The sequence below is a fragment of the Rana temporaria genome, chromosome 3 (assembly GCF_905171775.1).
Source record: "Rana temporaria chromosome 3, aRanTem1.1, whole genome shotgun sequence".
Classification (NCBI taxonomy): domain Eukaryota; kingdom Metazoa; phylum Chordata; class Amphibia; order Anura; family Ranidae; genus Rana; species Rana temporaria.
Window position 1 is genome coordinate 225050918 of NC_053491.1, and position 24829 is coordinate 225075746.

Genomic DNA, 24829 nt, shown 5'->3' on the forward strand with positions numbered 1-24829 from the left:
CCCCCATATGCAGACATTGTCCCCCCATGCAGCTATCGTCTCCCCCATATCCAGCCATTGTCCCCCCATGCAGCTATCGTCTCCCCCATATGCAGACATTGTCCCCCCATGCAGCTATCGTCTCCCCCATATGCAGACATTGTCCCCCCATGCAGCTATCGTCTCCCCCATATGCAGACATTGTCCCCCCATGCAGCTATCGTCTCCCCCATATGCAGACATTGTCCCCCCCATATCCAGCGATGTCCCCCTTACCTGTATCCCGCTGCCGCCGAGCGCCGACTGGTAATACGCGCAGGAACATAACAGCTAAAGCTGTAATGATTCGCGCTGCGTATAGACACTCCCCCTTGCTCGGGATTGGACAGTTCACCCGAGCAAGGGGGAGTGTCTATGCGCGATGCGAATCATTACAGCTATTCAAAGCTGTAATGTTCCCGCCGCGTATTACACAGTCGGCGGCAGCGGGGATGCGGCGAACGGCGGCGGGATGCGGCGTCGGCGTCGGCGGCATGCGTGCTCGGCGGCAGCGGCAGCGGCGTCGGGGGGGTGGGGTTGGGGGGGAGAAGTATTCTATTTGGGTATCGGGGGTATTTGCGCGAGTACGAGTACTCCCGCAAATACTCGGAATCGGTCCCGATACCGATACTAGTATCGGTATCGGGACAACCCTAGTAAATATAGTATACAAATAATTCCTGTAAGCGATACATTTAAGGAACTTGGAGCTCGTTCACACCAGTTGAACAAGGCACACTCAATTCAAGGACACTGAGAAAAAAAATTGTTTTCTATATTCCTGTTCTGTTCACATTATACACGTGTGTTGGTGTGCATTGCATAAAAATGTGGAATGTCTGCATTTTTTTGCAGCACAGCGCACAATAGGTTACAAATTTAATTAACACATTGCAACATGCTTGCTGTGCATGAGGCTAAATTAGCAGTGCCGGCCCAAGACATTGTGCTGCCTGGTACCAAGAATGAAATGCTGCCCCCCCCCCCCCCAAAAAAAAATTACGCCCACCAAAATGCCCCCACATCCATTATTTTATATCATGATAACTAAAGTGGACCTATCATGGCTCTACACATGTATATATGAGTATAAAAATGACCTGTTATGGCTCTATTCATGCAATTAACCCCACAGTGGAGCGGAGAGTGGAACAGGAGGAGCGGTCGGGCGGCAATTAGCCCCACAGTGGAGTGGAGAGTGGAGCTGGCGGAATGGGATGGCGTGCAGGCAGGAAAATTTGCTGCCCCCCTGAAAGTGCTGCCTGGTACAATGGTACCATCGGGTCCCATGGTAGGGCCGGCCCTGTAAATTAGAATAAGAAAATGGGAATGTTAAATGTCCACTATGCCCCTAATGTGTACTCACTGGTGTGAACGAGCTCTGAGACTGGATTCACACCTATGCAGTTTTAGTGCTTTTTGCATTTAGCAGATTTGCACAACATGGTTTCCTATGGAACACGTTCTGTAGTGCAAATCTGCAAAATGCAAAAAGCACAAAAAATGCATAAAGAAAATTTTGGAAAAAATGGTTCATTCTAAGGTTACAAGAAAAGATAGCTAGAGGGAAAAAAGAGGGTTTTTGTCAAACTATCATTTTAGTGTAGAGCCATCAAAATGTGGAAAAATCTTTCAGAGACAATGGTTCGAGATATTCCAGTAGATTGGTTGAAAAACTGGAGTGGAATTTTTCTTAGATGAATAGAAAATAAAGAATCACCTTTAATATTTTAGCCCTTATATAATTATAAATAGCATTTTTTCAACTTTAAACAAATTTTGCATCATCCTTTTTTTTCTACTTTGTATTGCGTCTGTAAACTTCCACCTACCTTTTTGCCTAGTTCTTCTCTGCTTCCTTCTTCTGAAAGAGCAGGGATCTCCAAACTTTTCAGTATGAGAGCCAAATCCTATATTTTACAAAAATATGTGGGCTAAAAAAGGAAGGAAGTGACATCACAAAAGGGAAAAACAGGGTGGGACTGAGAGGAGCTACATATACTGCATATTTTGCAGAGAGCTAAATGTTCTGCTCAGAAGAGGACAGACAAAGCCCCCATTCTCTGAACTAGGCAGTTAGAACAGATAGCGTGAAAGAGATGAGGCCAAGATCAGTACGATTCCAGGGTCCTATTGATGCATCTGCACACCCCCTGACACATTTATACCATTACCAATATTGAAAAAAAACTATGATATTACAGTATATTAATTAAAAGTTTATGTAGTTTAAAATGTTTGTTTGTTTCTTACATACATTTTTTAGCCAATCGTTGGTGCTTTTAGCATTGTCTACTCCATAATGGTCTACAGCGGTTTTCCCTCTTTCTTTCCAGAGTCTGACAAATACAGTGAGACAAATGATTGTTTAAAAGAAGCAAATATTTGCAGTTCCAATCAAAGATGCTCCAGATACAGGAGTGATTATGTGATAAACTGTGCTAGCATGGATCCCAATGGCTCGTGTGACCAACAAAAATGTCACCATTATCTCCGAGAATTCTTTAAAAAAGTGCCAATGGAATTTACAAAGAGGATTTTATTTTGCCAGTGCAACCAGGATAGTAACTGTGCAGAACGCAGGCGAAAAAACATTGTACCTAAATGTTCTTTCGAGGAAAAAGTCAAGAAAAACTGCCTGGAGCTCCGCGACACCTGTCTGAGAAATAATTTATGCAAGTGAGTTAAGCATATTAATGAAAAACAAATTTCATCCTAATAACATTGTGTTGTTTTGAAGCAGTTAAGCCCTATACACACGATCGGTTTGTCCGATGAAAACGAACCGATAGACTGTTTTCATCAGACAAACCGATCGTGTGTGGGCCCCATCGGTTTGTTTTCCATTGGTGAAAAAAAATAGAACAAATTTTTTTCCTATGGATAAAAAAACGATAGAAAAATCCAATCGTCTGTATGGAACTCCATCGGTCAAAAATCCACGCATGCTCAGAATCAAGTCGACGCATGCTCGGAAGCATTGAACTTAATTTTTTTCGGCTCGCCGTAGTGTTGTATATCACCGCGTTTGGATTTTTGACTGATGGTGTGTAGGCAAGACTGATGAAAGTCAGCTTCATCGGATATCCGACGAAAAAATCCATCGGATTAGATTCCATCAGATATCCGATCGTGTGTACAAGGCTTAACAATTGAGATCAAACTTGAAGGGAGCATTAAACTTGGGCTCCTACACAACTGACTGTCACTGTTCCCTATCAGATGAGCTCTGAAATCATTGGGCCAGATTCACAGAGAATTGCGTTACGCTGCGGCAGCGTAACGTATCCCATTTACGTTACACCGCCCCAAGTTTACAGCGTAAGTGCCTGATTCACAAAGCACTTACCTGTAAACTTGCGGCGGTGTAATGTAAATCCGCCCGGCGCAAGCCCGCCTAATTCAAATGGGGCGGGGACCATTTAAATTAGGTGCGTTCCCGCGCCGAAGGTACTGCGCATGCTCCGTCCCTAAAATTTCCCGACGTGCATTGCGCTAAATGACGTTGCAAGGACGTCATTGGTTTCGACGTTAACCTAAATGGCATCCAGCGCCATTCATGGATGACTTACGCAAACGACGTGAAATTAAAAAATTTGACGCGGGAACGATGGTCACCTAGAGGACATGCTTAGTTTTACGCGACGCATCTCTACGGAAATGACGTAAAGTTAGATCGACGGGCAAAGCGGACGTTCGTGAATCGGCGTAACTAGTCATTTGCCGACCCCAATGGAATCGCCACCTAGCGGCCGGCCTAGAATTGCAGCCTAAGATCCAACGGTGTAACACAGTTACACCTGTCGGATCTTAGGGCTATCTATGCGTAACTGATTCTATGAATCAGTCGCATAGATACGAAAATCCTATCTCAGAGATACGACGGCGTATCAGGTATCTCTTTTGTGAATCTGGCCCATTATACACAGACGTTAGTATATTGCACAAGTGTGCGTAATCCTTATAATATACAGACACCCCAGGTTTCATTATTGTCTTCGGAGAGCAATAGTAGGCGACTGTAAAAATCCATACTGGCCAGCTGAATTGCTCCAGGGACATGTCAGTAGATGTACTGTTTATTGCCATGTAGCTGGGTTTTGGCCCAAATGGGTGATATCATCTGGAATTTTAATGGTTCCTAAAGGAAATATCTAGTCATTTTAGTTACTTTTTAGGTAAACATGTAAGAGAGACCAGCTTAGTGTAATATAATCTTGTTAAGGTTGCATTCATTTAAAAAAAAGCGTGTTCCCATGTATCATTTGTAATTATATGTTTATAGGGACTGTTGTATTTGCTTATTACTTTCTGTTTCGCAGTGCTACACAATGGTTGTTACTTACTGCTCTTTCTTCCAGTGCAAGTTTATGAGTCTACAGACTCAGTGAAAACAAAGAACTCACAATGTGACCAAAAATGTATCTTAGCAAGCAATAAAGTTTACTGTATGTTACTGTACGAGCTATGAGTAAGCATCCGACCTTGGTGTGAAACATGTAAGCTGATACCTGTAGTTCACCTTTGTATCTGGCACACGAATAAAGAAATAGCATAGGAGTGCGGCTGTCCGGCTTTCTTTTCTTCAAAGTTTACTGTATGCCAGGGAAGTTTTTTTATCTAGAACAGTCTATTGTCCTTCAGACTTTAGGAGGGCCGGATTGTGGTCAGCGTGGGCAGAAAATGTCCCGGGCCTGGCATCAGTGAGAATAAATGAGGGCCTCAGGTTTTGTCGTCAGTAAGAGGAGGAGTAGTACCCCTATTAGTAGGAGGAATAGTATCTCATCATTGCTATCAGTGAAAGAAATAGTGCCTCCTTGTTGGTGTCAGTGGGAGGAATAGTACCCCAAGGGCCGGATAAAGGCTAGCAAAGGGCCGCATCTGGCCCCCGGGCCGCACATTGGAGACCACTGATCAAGAACATCGCTGTAATACACGCATGTTTCAAAATATAAGTACAAAATAGTACCTGTTTATCTGCCAGAGACCAGTGTGCTCCTTACTTCCTTTTAAAATGGCCAATACAATGGGGTTGATTCACTAAAACTGGAGAGGGAAAATCAAGTGCAGCTCTGCATAGAAACAAATCAGCTTCCTTTTTTTTTTTTTTTGTCAAACCTTAATTGAACAAGCTGAAATTAGAAGCTGATTGGCTACCATGCACAGCTTCAACAAATTTTCCCCTCTATTCAATTTTAGTAAATCAACCCCAGTGTCTTTACTACTCTAAAATCCCAACCAGTGTTATTAGCCATCCCCAATTTTTCTCTTGGGCTACAGAACACCTCCCTCCCTGTGTTATGGAGCTAATGACAGAGTGAGGTTTTCTGAAGTCCAGGGAAAGCAAACTTAGGCAGAGCTGACAACACGTATTGGGATTTCAGTGTAGCGGTGGAACTTTGTTGTTGGCTTATATGGAAAGTTAGGAGCACACTGGGTTTCTGGTAGATAATTTTTTTGCTTTGTTTTTGTATTGTACATCCAGTGTTTTTGCAAAAACAAAAACTATGCATATACTACAGAGGTATACTGAATATTTTTATTACACCTGGACATCCATTTTAGGAAGTACGTCTAGGCTTAGGGTCTATCCACACGGCCCTAGCAGTGCTGTAAAAATGTACTGATCAGGAGCAAGAGTTTCTGCATAATGATCGGTAAATAGAATGCATAAAAATTATCTTGTTCTTTTTTTTATTGGCATCCGTGTGAATGTCTCCATTCAAAGAAATGCGGCTGCATTCAGAAAACTTTATGTAAATGCATTTTTTTAGGACCACGAAAATGAGGCCTAATCTGCATTAAATAACACAAACAGGATGAGGAAATTTGTAAAATGGAAGCATCTCACACATTACATAAGGGTAAACTGCAATAATACAGTAGCTCCACATATGTTCACAGTGAAATTACACAATTTCCACCTAAATCATACAGACTTGGCAGAATTAGCTGTCTTCAGATTTTTTGTGGCAACTAACAAGGCATTCCAATGTATTGTCAACCTTTCTGTTAGATATGTAAGATACAGCTGACATTTCTAGATATTCTTCACTTAACTCTTTTTCAGATCACGTTTTCTTGACTACCAAAAGCACTGTCAGCTCCTTAACAAAAAGAAGGATAGATGCCCTCAAGAAAATCACAGTCAATGTATACAGTCTTACATCAGGATGATAGGTGAGATAATATTATATTTGCAAAGATTTTTATTTCAATTTTTTTCGGGTTTCATATAATTACCTGTCATAACTGTTATTATTTCTCCTTTATCAGATGGCTTATTCTGTCAAAATATGCATAATAAAAAATGGGGTCTAAAGAACAGCCTACTAATGCCATGTAAGCCCTGTACACACGACCAGGATTCCCGGCAGTAAAAAGTCTGCTGGGAATTCCGGGGGGAGAACCAAGAACCTTCTCGGTAACTTTCCCCCTGTACACACCAGAGGTTTTCCCGTCGAGAAAACTGCGGTGAGAGCTTTGGCCCGGGAATCCCGGCCATTTGTATGCTCCACCGCAGTGTTTCCCATAGGGAAACTGCCAGGAAAAAGACCGCCGGGAATCACGGCAGAAAAAAAGAGAACATGTTCTCATTTTTTTCTGCCAGGATTCCCGGCGGTTTTCCTGCTGGGAAAACTGCCATTGAGCATACACACGGCCAGTTTTCCCGGCCAAAAACTGTCATGGCGATGGGAAAACTGGTCGTGTGTACGAGGCAGTATAATCAGTAGTCAGACACACACAGGTCCAAGATGGCAGCAGGGGGAAGGAGAAGGGGCCCGACATGATGCAGATCGCCGTGTGGTAATCTTGCCAGGAAGAGGGAGCGGGTACCTGTCAAAACCAAGTACCCGCTCCCCCCTTCCCCCCAAAAAGTGCCAAATGTGGCACTTCCCTTTAAAAAAATTTAAAAGTTTTTAATGCTTTGGTACATGTTCCCCAGAGAACACCCCTTCCTCCATGCCATTAATCAGCAGCAAAACACCCCCATCAAAGAATGCCCATTGGCTACAGTCAGTGGAGAGGGGAACTCATTCATATGCCACACTGTTGGGATTCAACAAATTAGGAAATTGTCCCACTTCACTGAAAACAGAGCTCCAAGGTAGCTGAGATCACCACCTGTTACAAGGCAGGTGCATAATTCCATAGTCCTAGGTACACAACAGATATAGAAGATCACTGAACTATAGTTCACTGATGGAAAATAGGCACATGTTGAGAAAATTGGGTTTTTGAGGTGCTACTTATATAGTTCACTAAACTCCTCTGCACACAGTGAACCCGCAAGTGCTCGGTCCTTAGCAGTTACAGGTTCTACACTCAAGTGCTAAAGAACATTTCTCCAATACTGCAGCAGCAGTAGAAGTGGGGAAAGAACAGATGGGAGAATGTAGTTAGTATCATGAGCTTGGGTATTAAAGGTGAGAAGGTAAAGGGGGATGGGTACCAGGTATTAGAATGATAGAAAAGGTGAAAGGGTAGTGGTGGACAGGTTTAGGTTGGGTATTGCATGTTTAGTTGGCGGGGAAACCATCTCTATGGGGACTGGACCAGTTAACTAAATTGTTCAGAGCTGTGAGCAATTACAATAAATCTTAGAATATGGAAGATCACCCTGTAGGAGCATTAGGTAGTCTGACCAATGACTACAATTGACAGTCAGCAGTTCTTGCAAAAGACATCAGTCAAACCGTGGCTGAGAAGAGATGCTATGCTACTGTTATGTGACAGTGTTTGAAAGAAAGAAGCTAAGTGTTCAAGTGTCTTTAAACAATAGCATTACTGACGTTGTTTTATGTTCTGCATAGGTACTGTAATGACCCCAAACTTTATTACTAACTCGACTATGGAGACATCCCTGTGGTGCACTTGTGAAGGAAGCGGAGATCAAGAGGTTGACTGCAAGAACATTCTCACAATGTTTACATCTAACAAGTGTCTTAGTAAGTGCAAAGGTCAAAGGCTGCTCCAATATTTATACTTATACAATATTTATATCTCTACAAGCAAAGTTTACGGTCAAACATAGCTAGTCGGGGGCAGGGACGAGCAGGAGTAAGATATCCAAGGGTCCCAAACTTTCAAGAATTTTACATGCGAGTCAAGATACTGGACATGTGTTCACCAACCATCAGGGTGGTCATCCTGGTTTTCACTCCCTGAAAAGCAACAGGCCTGGGCTATAGTTCGCTTGACTGATATAAAAAGGTATGAGGCCAATTTCCGATGGTGCACGAAAAGACCCCGTATGGGGCATTCTGAAAACACCTGTCACTGATTCCAGGGTAAGTGTGGGCAAGCCTTGCTGGGACCCAGTACCCCTGCATGAGCACTTTATACGCAGCCTTGAGAATGTTAGTATTGAATGAGCATTTCGCTATCGTCGTCCAAGCCTTACTCCAATCCTCCCTCTCAATACCCGAACCAAGATCTAACTCCCATTGTGTCACATAGGAAAAAGTGGACAAAGATGACCTACCATTAAGGGAGGCGTAAAGCTATTAAATAACATGAGAGGGCCCCTAGGAAGTGTAAACAAGTATACTCAAAAGAAGGAGGCAGTGCGACAGAGAGACAAAATCCAGTTGCGCAATTGCAAATAATGGAAATGTTTTAGCCTACGGCTCTCGTGTGCCTCCTGGAGGGCCTCCCATGATGGAATCGAGCACATAGTTAAAAAATGATGCACTCCAGTAAAGCCATTGGAGGTCCACCAAGAGAAGAAACAAGGTTGTTCCAGCCCTCGGTTGTTAACGATCGGTAAAAGAGGCATTAAAGGGGACATCAGATTTCCTGAAAATTTTACAGAGTCACACAATTTCAAGCCATGAATCATAAGAGGGCTTAGTGCCAGGGGGCGTAAATTTTGAGGGAGCCAAAGTAACGATTCTAGAGAAATCGCGGCACAGGTAGGTAGTTCAAGAAGCACTTACAACGGGATGTCAGAAGTGGCATGTAACATAAATAATTGAGAAATCTGGGCTGCCAAATAATATTTAGCCAGGTTAGGGGCTCCCAGGCCACCTTGCAACCTATGGGTATAGAGCGTTGATCTGGGTACTCTTGGGCGTTTATTAGCCCATATGAACCAAAGGGTTCTGTAAAAGATGGAGATAAAAAGATGGGACATGTATAGGGAGAGTCAGAAAGAAATAAAGAACTTTTGGCAAGATAGTCATCTTGACTGCATGGATCCAGACCTATCCAAGAGGGAGAGGGGAATTGCCAAAAACGGAGACGAGAGGTCAAGGAGCGCAGCAAGGGATAGTAGGTCGCCCAAAACAAGGTGGAATAGGAGGAAGTAAATTTAATCCCCAAGTAATCTATTGATTGGGGGTGCCCAGTGAAGGGAAATTGTGTCTGTAAATGCGTGACCAGGTCAGCAGGGAGGGTGATATTAAGCACCGTTGTTTTGTAGAGATTGAACTGAAGTCCAGAGATAGCCGAGAAATTATCCAACAAAGAGTAGTAATAGGATTAGTGAGGACCAGGAGAGCATCGTCCACATTAAAATTTTCCTTGTAATGGTTGCCCACATAAGGAACACCAGATATATCAGGATTATACCAGAGGGCCATGTCCAATGGTTCTAATGCAAGAATAAAGTGTGCTGGTGACAGTGGACAGCCCTGCCGCGTACTGCGGAAAATCGGAAAAGGCGAGGAGAAGAACCTGGCATATTTAACAGAAGCTGTGGGGGGACGTATATAGGGCTTTAATCCAGGCCAGAAAGTCACTGCCAAATCCCCACAACATAAGTGCAAATTCTAAATAATCCCAGGAGAGCGAATCGAACACCTTGTATATGTCAAGAGACAATAAATAGCCCAGTATCTTAAAATATGGATTACATGAATAACCTTGTGGATATTGTTTCCTGCCTGCCTGGGACGAAGCCCACCTGGTCTCTGTGTATGAGAGTTTGGAGGTATTTGTTGGCACGGTTGCTCAAGACCCTCCCCAGAATCTTCAGATCCACGTTCAACAAAGAGATTGATATGAATTCCTGTGACTCAGAGGCCTGGTCAGTTGTTTTAGGAATCGTAAAGATATAAGCTTTAAGGAATTCGAGGGAGGGCTGAAAACCTTGTTTTAATTAGTTAAAATATGCAGTACGGTGGGGGGTCAGGAGGGTAGCAAAGTTCTTAAAATAGAGTCCTGAAAACCCATCCAGGCCAGGAGCCTTGGAGGGCTTTAGCGACTTAATGGCCTGGGTAATCTCAGCCTCAGAAATATCTGCGTTCTTGAGGTCATGGGCCGCTGTAGATAAAGAGGGGAAGCCTGAGTGGTGAGCAGAGATTTATTTAGCCTCCACTGATAGGTAGGGCGAGAGAGATTCACAATGTTCTTCAGCAAGACCAAGGGGTCGTGGTTTGACCAGTTTGAAGTAGGGATAGAGATCCTATCCACTAATGACAGGTATCAGAAATGGGTGACTACGTGGTCGATTCTACAGGATGTGTATTAGAATAAAAGGTATATTCCTGGGAGCCCCAGGTGGAGTTCTCGCCAGACATCCGCTAGGCCATAGTTCCGCAGGAGAGAGCATACATTATTTTCTGTGGAGGTATCATAGAATGGAGCCCACCCCACTCAAGGAGCATCTGTCAAGGGAAGAGTTAAGCGCTAGAAACACCCTTCTGGTGTTGCGAGATGACTTGCAGTAGGGTTGTTTTACATTTAATTAATTGCTTTTTATAAAGACTATTTGATTAACAAAATAAATAGGTACCATGAATTGTACCCAGCATCTGGGATTATTCAGAGTGATTCCTTGTGTAAAATGAAGATGATGGGACAGGAGGACTAATAGTTTACAGTGGAAGTTTTGTGCAGGAGGAGAGGAGTCTTGGGAGTAACAGTCTGCAGGAGTTGATGCAGAGGAGGAGCAACAGTCTGCGTGAGTTATGCAGGGGAAGTGACTGTGAATATTAAGGTCCATCAGTTCTTCAAGGCTCAATTAATTTAATCAATTCTGTAACCATGATGGCAAAGTGATTGTATCTATGGGCATCCCATATCCCCTTTCCCCAACCAAGTTGTATACCCCCAATAAACAAAAACAAAACAAAGCAAATGACTGTTCATTGTCTCTGAGAGTGATATATGGAGGTCTGGCCGCAGGGTGATATGGTGGATGATAGTAACTTGTAGCAACCATCTGCTACATAATCAAGTCAGTAAAAAAATCTGACTGCTCTGTAGGTCTAAATATGGCCATACACACACATTTTTTTTCATTCAGCCTTTGGGCTGAACAAAAAAATATGACAGATTCCTCAATCCACAATCAATGACACCACCAACTGTCAAAAGACCCAAACAGTGACTACAACTGATTGGAGGCAGGCGCTGTTTGGTTGACAATTATCTACATGGCTCCTTCAGGACAATTGTTGACAATTGTTTTCCACATTTTAGCATTTGACTATTAAAATGCAAGGGTACATATTCAAAAGCACCATATTGCATTAAAATTGGCATTGCAACTAAATTCTTTAACAAATTACTTTCTTGATGAATTATACCATTTAATAAAGTCGCATGTGATTACAAAATTAAGAGCAAATATTTGTGTTGCTTATTGGGTAGAGTTGAGCATTAGTCATGTCTGCTAATAACAAGTTCATGTATGGTTGCAAAGCACTGCTCAGGGCTGATAGATATGTGCTTAGCCAGCAAATGGCTTCATTGGTAAATGTACTCAGATAATGATCAATATCTGAAATTATATGCAGTTGCTATACTGTCAAAAACTTTTCCATGTCAAACATTGGGCTGCAGTTGCCTAAGCCATTTTGTTCACTTCCTGAGCCATTTTGTTCACTTCCAGAGAAAGAAGTGCTTGAAAAACACCTACATTTAAGTCATATATTTGTTTCTGCATCTTCTTTCAGAAAGCGCAATTAAGATGGAGATTAACAACAGCAACGCAATAGATATGGATTCTGAGCTGGCAAATCCTTTCACAGATAAGGTTTCCGGTCTGCCAGTTTTCCCGTCAATAAAGGGGGTGAGAGATAATTTTTGCAAAAAATACGTTTCTTCTTTTTGAATGGTATTTATAAGATGTGGCCACTTTTTAATATCTGAAAGGGATTAGACATGCTGTATTATACATTATACATTAGAACTTTCAGTCCCGGTATAAGGTTGTCAGAGTGCCTTTCTATGTCACCCTAGATTATATGCAGCTAGCTTCAGGCAATAGGACACTGGCAAAAAAAGCTGCTGACACATTTCCCATAAAACTCATCCCTCTTTTTTTGGCTATTATCATTGGGTGATGGATCTTTTCTCTTTCCTGAGAAAATCTTACCTCCTAAAATTTAAGCTTTTATTTCTTTCTGTAAATCTTTTTTCATGTTGATTATTCTATCCAGACATGGCTGCACCATAGCCATTTTTCTGAAGCTTCCAGATTGATTGAATGCTTGGCAGTGTCTTGGGGGACTGCATGTGGACCCCGCCACATGGAAGATGTGGGGCTGGACTGTATTGTTGCTTTCAACCATGGATAATGCTGTGGGTCTAGTGCTGCAGGGTGGTCTGCCTGGTGCAGAGCCCAGTCTCTAAGGACTCCTGTGGAGATATGCTCATCGTAGAAGGGGGAATCCAGGAAGATACCCCTTATTTATGTAGCTGATTGGTTAGTACATTGTGGAAGCTCTTTAAACATTCATACCAGGATGCCCCATTTTTTTTTCACTTAGGGGTATTCCCACTGCTGTTTCCTTGTGGAGTGCAGTGAGTTTTGGATGACAACGGTTAACATTTTGGCACCCTTACTCCTGATTCTATTATACAAAGTGGCTCTCTACTTCAGCAAGGCGCTATGGCATGTGCATAGTCTGTGGTGATTATAGAACCTGTGTGGTATCTCGGGTTAGAGGCAGGTTGTGCACAGTCCTTCCCCGCCACTTTGGATTTCAGATGCCAACCAATGCACATCTCTTGGTCTTCTTGACCACAATATTAGCTGTGACGCTCTGGGGGTTATTTACAAAAGGCAAATCAACTTTGCACTACAAGTGCAAACTACAAGTGCAAATTGCACTTGAAAGTGCATTGAAAGTAAATCTGAGGGGTAGATCTGAAATGAGGGGATGCTCTGCTGATGTTATCATCCAATCATGTGCAAGCTAAAATGCTGTTTTTTATTTTCCTTGCATGCCCCCCTCGGATCTACAGCGACTGCACTTCCAGGTGCACTTTCAGTGCAAATTCAAGTGCAATTTGCACTTGTAGTTTGCACTTGTAGTGCAAAGTGTATTTTCCTTTCGTAAATAACCCCCTCTGTGTTCTTCAGTCGTGGCCTACATGTGCTTGCTCTGTGGCTAAGGGTCAAGGTGCCCTATAATCCGATGGCATCCCAATTCTAACTCTCTACCTTCCTCCCTGGCCTTCAGCCATGTCAGACTCCTCCCTCCTTTCCAGGGAGAATTTTTCTGCTACAATGTCTGAGTTAATGGGCCTTGTCAAGACCATTGACAGTAGAGGATTACAAATATCGCCCTTTAGCCTCCCCTCCTAACTAAATTGTTTACTTTGCCAATGATCACAAAGTGGTTTCTGAGAAGAAGGTAGATAATACAGAAGAGGATCCCTCACCCTCAGAGGAATTGGATGAAGAGGACACTTCTAGTACAGATATTCCTTCCAAGCTAAACAAAATTATAGCTACTGTTACTGACACTGTATGTTCTTGTCTAGTGTTGTAAAAGGCTCTGCTAATCCCAGGGAGTCCAGTATTGGATCTTCAAAAATCATGGTTTATGCACTTGTGGAGCTTGTCCTGTGTGAGGACTGGCCTCACCCTGGGAAACATTTTCTTTTCTCCAAAGCTTTTCACACTACAGTATACTATTCTCCTTAAGTGGGCACTTCCTGTGGTAAATTCAGCCCTTTCCGGCCCTAATCAAAGCTCTTTAAAATCCACTTCCAAGAAAAATAGAAATTCTCCCTAACAGTTGGGGCCACACTCACACTGCAAGAGTTAAATGTTCTGTTAGGTTTAGTTGACAGGAAAAGCAGCTTTTTTTGCCCGATCCTCCGCTTCCCTGGCAGACAGGGATTCCCTATACTGGAAATGCGGTGGACAGTTTCTCTCAAGTCCTCTTGTCCCATGCAAGGCTATAGGTTCTGCATCAGTCTTAATATTGCCAGAGGACCACCAGAGCATGGAGGAGACAAGTCTAGGCAAACTCACACACTGTCTGGAGGAGCAGAGGATCAGGGAAGTAAGACTGCTTTTCCAGTCCCCTAGACTTTAACAAACTTTTAACCTTTGCAGTACAGAGGCTGCTCCACGGCAAGGTAGGATTAGGCTTTCCCTAGAATTTTTTTTTTTTAAGCTCCTTTACCCCTAGCAGGTCCAACCCTGCCACCTGTGGTTGCTTCCATGTCTATCTTTTAGGCCAATGCAAATATACACACACTAGTATAAGGCCATAGGTGTTCATATATTTGGTCCAGACTGCAATGGCCTGACATGAAGAAAACACCTTGTGAGGTTCCCCCCTTCCTGGTTACGGCACATTCTACCATGTCTGTTGGTGCTTTATTGGCTTTTCTGCCTCAGGCATCTGTTTCTCAGATTTGCAAGGTTGCCATCTGGACTTCTGTTCACACATGTGTTGAGTTCTACCTGGTGAATATTTAAGCCCTTTTCTGACACCAGTTCAGCATAAGATGCTGCTCTCTTGAGTTTTTTAGGCTTCTTTAATCGCTAGTCATCACATGGTCCTGTTGGTGTAATTTTATTGTTGTCCACCCCTGTGTTTTTTATTTTTTTCCTTTTTTGTTCCCTTTAGTTATACATAGTGATCTTGCCGATAGCACACATAGGGTGGGCATTTACTAAAATATGCTGCAATATGTGCAAAATATGGTGCAGCTCTGCAGCGAAACCAATCAGCTTCCAGGTTTAATTTTCACAGCTTAATTGAACAAGCTGAAGTGAGAAGCTGATTGGTTACCATGCAGCGCTGCACCAGATTCTGTGTGCACCAGTTTTAGTAAATATCCCCCATAGTGTCCTAGGGTGACTGTGCTCACTTGCTGCACGGTATCTATGGAGTTGCAACGTTGTCTCCATAGGCTTCTTTCCTGATTTGTACTACATAAATCTCCACCTCTTCAAATCTCCATTGCACGGGGAGGACATGTCCTGTAGTTCACAGAAGCTAGCTAGGATAGTTGGTAAGATAGTTTGATATTTGAATTCGGTACACAGAAAGTAACAAGGACAAAAGATTTCTGGCAATGGAAATATTTTAATAATTGCATAAAATGTTTTTAGCTTAAAAAAAAAGAAAACAAATGCAGCCACGTCATCTAAGGACTGGTAAGCTGTAAAATATAACATTTTTGCGCTTGATTCTGGATGTACTTTAATACTGTAATTTACTGCATTCTAGGGTAGCAGAGAAAATTGTATTGTGCTAAATGCTTTTTTGCCTGGCAGTTATTTTGCAGAAACAATATGAAATATTTTTTTTTTCAGTCTATTCTTATTCTTATTTCCATATGTACATTTGCGTTAACCTTTAGCTATCCTCATTTTTTCACCCTTGATATTTCTATTAAATAGGCAGAACATGTACTCTAGGTCCCAGGAGCTTCTGAGTGCTTAACAATTGCTTATGTTATATACAATCAGGGCTGTCTTAATGAGAGGGCCCACCTGTGCACTGCCCAGGGGCCCCAGCTGCATGGGGGGCGCCTGCGCATTCCCCAAAGCAGCTGGCCCTCGAGCCAATGCTGCCTCGAAATTGGGGGCCCCATGATGGTACTAAGAGTGATAGATACACAGGGGAGGCAATCTGCCTCTTACCTACTTGATGTCTGTTTACCTGCACTGTCATCATTGTAGGGGCCCCAGAGCAATACTTTGCCCAGGGGCCCATGATGCTATTAAGACGGCCCTGTATACAATATCTGCATATAACCATAGCATACACCCCAACTTTTTGGGATGGGAATTAGCAAAAGTATGTAAGCAAAGGACACACCCCCTGCTACACCCCCTTAAAGGAGAATTATACAAAAATGCTTTTTTTTACCACTACTATTTCTTTATTTAGGCATTTGCAGTTTACAAATGCAGCTATTTAAAAATTGGATGAAAGGTTTAGCACTGGGAAGCACTTTTTGACAGACACATAGTGCATTTTATATACAACTATATAGATCAGACCAAAAAAAGGGACAATAGAGCAGGAAAGAGGGACAGAGGAAATTTGTTCCAAATCAGGGACAGTCCCTCGAAATCAGGGGCAGTTTTGGGAGCTATGCTATAGTGATGCTTGTGGTAAAAAAGGTATATTATTTATTTGTCTTGTACCATTCAGCAGGTGGAAGAAGGACGCACCATGCAAGTCCTTCCTGTCAAGACAAAACAGGCATCAAGTACAGCACCTGGAGGTTCATCTCTGAATACAGCTTTGACACTGAGTACAACATTGTTTATCGTTTTGAAAGTTATGCTATCTATATGAGCTTAGAGACACTGCATCTAAGATGAATGCTACAGAACAATCATTATGGACATGTTGGTTTTGGCTCTCCTACTGGGCTAGAAAGAAACACCTGGAAAATTCATCAGTATACGAGCTGTGTTTTTCAACCTTGTACTAAATGACTGCAGACGAAGACATGGAGATCAACTGGCTTGTGTCAACAACTAACGGCCACCCACGTCAAAGACTTGTGAAAAGCAAGACATTTAGAGAAGGTGTGGAGTGGCCATATATTATTTGTGTTCTACTGTAGCCAGTACACTGCTGGGACCTGGCAGGCAGCTTGTTCTACATTTACACTGACTGGTAATTCTACTGGAAGGAAGGCGATGCAACAGGAACATTTATGGACACTGTGTTGATCTAAAAAAGAGCTAAATCCTGTTCCGCTTTTGTAATTTCAGGCTGTACGTCTTAATATTAATAATAATAGTCATATAACCTGTAGACTTCTATCAATTGTAAAAACTGAGACAGTGACATCCGTGTAATTTTCCTACACCACACTAGAAGGCTAAATATGATGTGAATTTTAAGGCTGGGTTCACATCTCTGCGATGCACTAGTACACATGTGTTGCCGTATGCTTTTACGCCTGTTACCGTGCATTGCGTCAGGGCAGCTTATTCATCTGAATGGGTTGCCTACCACATCTACATCGCACCAAGGAAGTGCATGACTCTTTTTTTTTTAAATTGCTCCACGCCAAAACAAATGATACTTTATGACCATAAATTTCGTCACGCACTTTAGCGAAGGTGCATTACGATTCCATTAAAATGCTTGTGATTTTGAGCACGTTCCTGCATCGCACAAGTGTGAACAGAGTCGTAATATGTCCAAGACAGTGTTAGTTATCTTTTGACAAATTGCAGTAATAATTATTTTTTGCTCTAAAACCTCTGGAAAGGAACTATAAGTGGCTACAGACCTCGGGTGACAGCTGGCTGTGCATGTATGATCTGGCTGCTAAACAATATTTCTTCTATAGATAGTTTTTTTTTTTTTTAAACATTCAGAAAAGTTGTAGGTGCGAAGGAAAGAGATATCACTTGTGTGCCGCTTATCTCAGGCAATAGCAATCAGATGTACAACTCTTACCTAGCTGATAACTTTATACCCTGAGAATTTTGGCCCAGGTATGTTTGCTGGGGTGAATGATGGCATACAGACAAAAGACCGTTATCACATACCTGCAGCATCTTCTAATACCCTAAATTTGCTGTTAAATGCTAGGCTGTTCTCACAAGCAAAGCTGTAAATTGTTCCTATCATCCCTTCACTATGATGGGTTGCCTTACAGGCAAGTGGAAATGTACTGCAGACAAAAAGGGACTTGCTTCTGGAAATGCAACAAATTTACCTGGTAAGTGGCCCAGCTTTCAGACATGAATGAAGGGTATTAGAGGCTTTTTCAGGTTTCTGCAGTACGACTACAGGCGGTCCCCCAGTTACAAACATCCGACTTACAAACGACTCCTGCTTAGAAATGGAAGGAGACAACAGGAAGTGAGAGGAAATCTATCCCTAGGAAGGGAAATTCTCTCCTGTAAGGCCTCGTACACACCACAGGACATGTCCGATGAAAACATGTCCATGCTAAGAAACAGTTGTCTGCTGGAAACCTTGTCCGGTCGGCCCTACACACGACCGAACATGTCTGCTGAAAACTGGTCCGACGGACCAGTTTCAGCGGACATGTTCGGTCGTCTGTACGGGGCCTCAGAGTTATTATGGAAAAAAGGTGCCTCTACTGATGCTTTATCACCAAGACACCAAAATTCTCAAAATCCAATTGTCATTGGGACAGAAAGCGAGGTGAAATCTCCTGAACAGGGGCACAGACAGCAAAACAAACGTTACAGGGGTGGTAACCCTTCCCTATGTTATCCAAAAAGCTTAAAAACATTTTTTTTTGGAGTTACACTTAAAAAATGTACCTGTTCCGATTTACAAACAGATTCAACTTAAAAACAAACCTACAGACTCTATCTTGTTTGTAACCTGGTGAGTGCCTCTACTACTGTGTCTTACCTACAGTTTTTATGACAGATTACTAAAGTGTATGCAAATCCTAAATGTATTTTTCACTATGCTTGGCAACATATCTCATGATATACAATTTTCAAAATATTTTTTTTTTGTTGATCTGTTTGTGATTTGGATAGCCTATCAGTATCAGCACTAAGGCCCCGTACACACGTCCGAGGAACTCGATGGGCAAAACTCATCGTTTTGCTCGTCGAGTTCTGTGTGAAGCCGCCGAGGATCTCGGCGAGCCAACTTTCCTCATAGAACAACGAGGAAATAGAGAACATGTTCTCTATTTGGCTCGACGAGAAACTCGTCGGCTTCCTCGGCCGAAAGTGTACACACGCCGGGTTTCGAGTTTCTGGCTGAATTCTATCGAGAAACTCGGTCATGTGTACGGGGCCTTACTGTTACAGGCTTAAATTGCTAAAGCTGGCCACACATTTGTTTGAATTTTTCAGTTTTAAGTACCTTAGTTTAATTGTTCTAGTAGTTAGTGGGGTCAAACAATATTCAGTTTTGATCACAGTGACAAAGTTTGAAGGAGCAGGATGGATTTTTTTTCCCGAATGAACAAATTGCTAACAGTGCATGTGTTATTCAGGTGGTAAGATCTATTCCTTCCAAAGTCAAATGCTAAAAGCAAATACAATTTTGAAGTACTTCTGAACAATATTTCTCAAGTCATCGAATGTACTGAGAATTTTTCGTACGAACGTTTGTTCGAAACTCTGATACTATATGGATAGCTTTAGCCATTGCCTTGCAATTAGCAGCAGCATTGTCAGCCTGTTGGCCTAGTTGTCCATTTGGCTGCATAACAGGTTTATTAAATCCAGGTAATAAACTTTGCAACCAATTTACAAAAAAATAGTTTGAGAGATTTGTATACAGTGGGATTCTTTATTTTTTTTGTTGGGGGGGGGGGGGGGTACGTACACTTTTATCCGCATAAAATGCTGGTTTTTATTTTAACGGTCATATATCTGCTAAATTCATAGGGTAGAATTAAATACTGTTCAAAAGTTCAAAATATTTCAGAAAACAACTTAGTGGAAGCAAGTGTTTGCGTTGTTTATTAGTGCTTAAAATTAGAACTGTTTCACTCAATATTACCCAATCAGATTAAAACATGCAGCAAAAGAAAGGACAGGATACTCTGATTGGCTAAAAGACTATCGAATTTTTTAAATTTCAGACACAGTGATAAAGGAGCTCTTATATACTACCATACTGCAATATGATTATGACTTTACTTGCTGTTATCTGTCTACAGCCTGCTTCGTAACACCTTAATAGCTTCACTTTACATTGAGTGGTTATATTTCCTTAAATGCATAGTTTAATTTGGATTATTGTCACACAAATCCTATACTATAAAATATTTCTGTTTTAACACACTTACATGTTAAATATGGTAATATTTGCTTCCTAATATATGAAAGTAATATGTGCAATAACCTATTGTATATGTAAATGATAATGTATGTGTAATATCAATATGCGTAAAATGAAAACTAAACAAAAAGAAAAAAAAATCACATATTCTTCGGTATAAATAATATTGTGCTTTCAGTTGCTGAAACTTAAATAAAATATGTATATTTAGTTATAGCAGTGTTTTGAGATATGTTATGGATGAAAAACATTGCCATATTGCTAAAAACGGATAATAAAAATAAACGTTTTAAAGGAGCTGTAAAGGCAAAAAGTTTTTTATCTCAATGCATTCTATGCATTAGGATAAAAAAACTTCTGTGTAGCAGCCCCCCAGCACCCCCCTAATTACTCACCTGAGCCACTTCTCTCTCCAGCAATGTCCACAAATGTCTAAGCAGTCCAGTACTCTCCTCCTGATTGGCTAAGACACAGCAGAGGCGCCATTGGCAATCAGGGGAGAAAGGGGGCTGGGTCAGGTCGGGGGCTCTGTGTCTGAATGGGCACACGGAGCTCAGACTTAACTCGGGTGCCCCTCATAGAAAGCTGCCGACTGTGGGGGCACTCGATAGGAGGGTGGGGCCAGGAATAGCAAAGAGGGACCCAAGAAGAGGAGGATCCGGGCTGCTCTGTGCAAAACCAACTGCACAGAGGAGGTAAGTATAACATGTTTATTATTTAAAAAAACAAAAAACAAGACTTTACAATCACTTTAAGCCATTTAATATAAAAATAAAAGGAGATTTACCCTCTGTATTTGTCCTGGTGAACTTTATCCCCGAGAGTGAGTGTGAGAAAATCCCAAATTTGAGTTGTTACCAGAAAATCTTCCATTGGGGGCACTAGTTCTGATGACCACTGTACTCTTACTATGGAGAGATTTCCTTGCATGTCCTGTTCTGGCATGAGGAAGTGAAGGTATCCCCCGAATGTGATCTGGATGTCAAAAAGAAACCCTTCCCTTACTCTGATGAAAAAAATAATTATGGTTTTATTTATACTTTAAAGTAGTTGTAAACCCCATTCATGATATTCGAACTAAACACATATATCTGTAGTGTTTACTTATTTCTCTTCAAAGCTCTAAGGCCTAGTACACACGAGAGGATTTATCCGCGGTTACGGTCCAACGGACCGTTTCCGCGGATAAATCGTCTCGAGGATTTCCGCGGATTTGGATCCGATGGAGTGTACTCACCATAGGATCGAAATCCGCGCCGAAATCCCATCGCGATGACGTGTCGCGCTGTCATATAAGGAATTCCACGCATGCGTCGAATCATTACGATGCATGCGGGGGATCCATTCGGACGGATTGATCCGGTGAGTCTGTACAGACCAGCGGATCAATCCGTTGGGATGAATTCAAGCGGATAGATTTTAAAGCATGTCTTCAAATTTTTATCCGCTTGAAATCCATCCCAGGGGATAAAAATCAGCGGAAACAGATCCGCTGGATTGTACACACCAGGGGATCTATCCGCTGGAGCCGGTCCGCGGATCAATTCCAGCGGATGGATCCTCTCGTGTGTACGGGGCCTAAGTGTAATTTCTCTCTGGTGCTTCGTTCCTCTGTTATCAGTGTGTGTCACTTCTAACAAGTTCTCTGACACATGAAACATGAAACACAAACCCAAAATTTTTTGTCGGGTATAGAGCTTAGAGGGAGATTAGCAGGGACTATTAGCACCCCTATGTACTACTGAAAGAGGAAGAAAGACTTCTAATACAATCTGCACATTTCAAAGGGTGTAGAAAGGGTAAGACAGCAGATACACAAGAACACAACAACAACAGAACCCCTCATTTTTCACTTCTTGATTAGAGTTTGAACACTGCTGATTGGCATTCTCAATTCCTTTTATATCCATTTCCTGTTTTATACAGTTCAACTACATTTTCCCGCAGATCCTTTGACAATTATTTTGCTTTCCCCATGACTCAGAATCCAGAAACGTCAGTGTAGCACTGAATGAAAGATGCAACTGTCTGTCAGGAGTCCAGAAACTCATTGGCCTTTTATACACACATACTAATTACAAGCAAACAGATCACAGGTGAGGATGGTTACCTTTAACAGCCATTCAAACCCCTTTGTGTCAACTTGTGTGCATGTTATCAGGCCAAATCACCAGGGTATGTAAACTTTTGATCAGGGTCATGTGGGTAGTTTCTGTTGTCATTATGATTTAAAAAGAATGAACACAGTTGATTGATAATAAATGGCTTCAGCCAAACACTAACCAGGAGTGAAAGAAAAGTTTTTGTGTTATCATTCATAAAGGAAATACAGTCTCTTTTACTAGTTCAGGTTTCTTTACCTAGTACAGCTAGAACTTTACTTTCTCAATCAATGACTGATTTTTAATCCTCATTTTAGTAAATAGATAGGAAAGTATAACATACTTACTTATTTTAAACATTTTATCCTACATTTCTTCAATTACTTCTCGATTTCCAGGCCTAGGCAAATTGTGTCATACATCCCAGGAGTCTTCAGAAGGGAATGATGTTTTTTTTTAGCTAAGCTAACCCTCCTGTCTGCATGCCTGAGCTAAGGGCAGACGGATTCCAGGAAATAAATGCTTCATGATTCATCTGCCCTTACACCAGATGGCTACAACAGAAAATGCTAGAAGGTGTTTTTAAAAGTGATTTCTCAGAAAAATAAAGCATGGAGATGTGGATGGATGGGGAAGTTTGCTTTGAATAACATTTTTTTTGTTTTTTGGTGCTCAGATGCAGTGGAGATTCACTTTAATTGGGCTTCTAATCATCCTGCCTAAAACATGCCACGGTCTGCTTGTGTTGTCTTTCTGGAGGGCAATTCTAAATAATGCATTACATTTATATCAAATGAGGTACCCTCTAGTGGTTGTAGAAGTGACTAAGTTCTGATAGGAAGTAATATACAGTATTTGAAGGCTGTATTGGTGAGTGTATGTGACTACTTTTAAATGACTTATTTCTATTGTACCCTGCACTATATGAACTGCTCATACCAGCCAAGATTGCCCATATCTGCCAGATTTTGTCGTCACAGATGAAGATCAGAACTTACACCAGCTGAAATTAACAATACACTTCATTATTTTGTAATTACACAACTGTATTAATCTGAGATTTTTGTATCTGCCTGGAAGCCAGCTTTAAAGAGAATCAAACCATGTACATACAACCTCTTTTCTCGGAATGGTGCCACAGAATGTCACAATGCATAGGAGCCTGGAACACATTTGTTTGAAGGCATTGCTGATAATTATTACTTTATTATAATACAGAATTTTTAAAGCGTCAACAGTTTTACACAGCGCTTTACAATTTGAGGGTAGACAGTACAAATACAATACACTTTAATACAGTAGGAATCAGAGGGTCCTGTTACTTAGAGCTTACAGTCTGAGGCCCCATACACACGTCCGAGGAACTCGACGGGCAAAACTCATCGTTTTGCTCGTCGAGTTCTGTGTGAAGCCGCCGAGGATCTCGGCGAGCCAACTTTCCTCATTGAACAACGAGGAAATAGAGATGTTCTCTATTTGGCTCGACGAGGAACTTGTCGGCTTCCTCGGCCGAAAGTGTACACACGGCCGGGTTTCTCGGCAGAATTCAGCTCCGATCGAGTTTCTGGCTGAATTCTGCCGAGAAACTCGGTCGTGTGTACGGGGCCTAAGAGGGAAGGTCAAGAGATACAAGAGGTAATAACTGTGGGGATGTGCTAATGGACAAAATAAATGTACAGTTGTTAGGTAGGGGCCAGGTAGGCTTCTCTGAAGAGATAGTTTTCAGGGATCGTCTGAAAGGTGGACAAAGTAGGGGAAAGTCAGACAGATTGGGGTAGAGCATTCCAGAGGATGGGAGAGGCTCTGGAGAAGATCTGAAGGCAAGCATGGGGTGACAAGGGAGTTAGAGAGCAGGAGGTCTTGGGAGGAAAGAAGAGAAAGATTAGGTTGGTATTTTGAGACTAAGTTAGTGATGTAGCTGGAAGTCAGATTGTAAGTTAGGTTGTGGCTTTGTAAGTTATTGTTAGTATCTGGAATTTAATTTGTTGGTTGCGTGGCAGCCAATGGAGGGATTGGCAGATAGGTATAGCAGATGCTGAGTGGTTTGTGAGGTGGATGAGATTGGCAGCAGCATTCATGATGGACTGAAGTGGGGATAGCCTATTTAGAGGTAAGCCAATGAGGAGGGAGTTGCAGTAGTCGAGGCAAGAGATAACCAGGGAGTGCAATAGAAGCTTTGTGGTGACATTGGTTAGGAAGGAGCATATCTTGAAGATGTTGCGGAGGTTGAGGCGGCAAATTTTGTATAGTGATAGGATGTGGGGCCGAAAGGTTAGTTTGGAGCCCAGGATCACACCTAGGACCTTGTCGTAGGGGGACAAGTTGATAGTTAAGGCCGTTGATATTGACAGAAAAATCAGGGGAAGTGGCACCTGGGGGAGGAAATATCATGAGCTCGGTTTTGGATATTTTAAGTTTGAGGCAGTGATGTGACAATCAGGCTGATAGGTCTGCTAGTAAGTTGGTGATGCGTGAGGAGACAGATGGAGAGAGCTGGGGGGTGGAGAGATGGATTTGGATGTCATCAGCATAGAGATGATATTAAAAGCCATGAGAGGCAATCAACTGACCCAGGGAGGTGGTGTAGATTGGGAAAAGGAGAGGTCCAACACAACAGAAACAATTGTATGTGGCCTTCAAATTATGTATTTATACTGTATCCTGCACAATATGGACTACTGGTATTTGTCAAGATTCCACATACCTGTAAATTTTTGGCATCATCAGCGAAGATCAAGCTGCCCCATCTTTGGA

The 24829-nt window shown here is 42.1% G+C and overlaps 1 protein-coding gene across 2 annotated transcripts in view; it reads left to right on the top strand.

Annotated features, from left to right (window-relative positions):
• The window catches only part of GFRA3 (GDNF family receptor alpha 3), a 71989-nt gene extending 53920 nt beyond the window's left edge, over window positions 1-18069 (top strand). The window contains exons 4-8 of one of the 2 annotated variants that reach the window (XM_040344362.1): window positions 2355-2697; window positions 6089-6198; window positions 7833-7967; window positions 11922-12037; window positions 16380-18069. In XM_040344362.1, coding sequence (XP_040200296.1) covers window positions 2355-2697; window positions 6089-6198; window positions 7833-7967; window positions 11922-12037; window positions 16380-16523 — 848 coding nt within the window. In that variant the 3' untranslated portion in view covers window positions 16524-18069. Of the gene's footprint in view, window positions 1-2354; window positions 2698-6088; window positions 6199-7832; window positions 7968-11921; window positions 12038-16376 lie in introns of both variants that reach the window. The other variant, XM_040344361.1, reaches the window with a different exon arrangement.
• Window positions 18070-24829: the final 6760 nt, after the last annotated feature.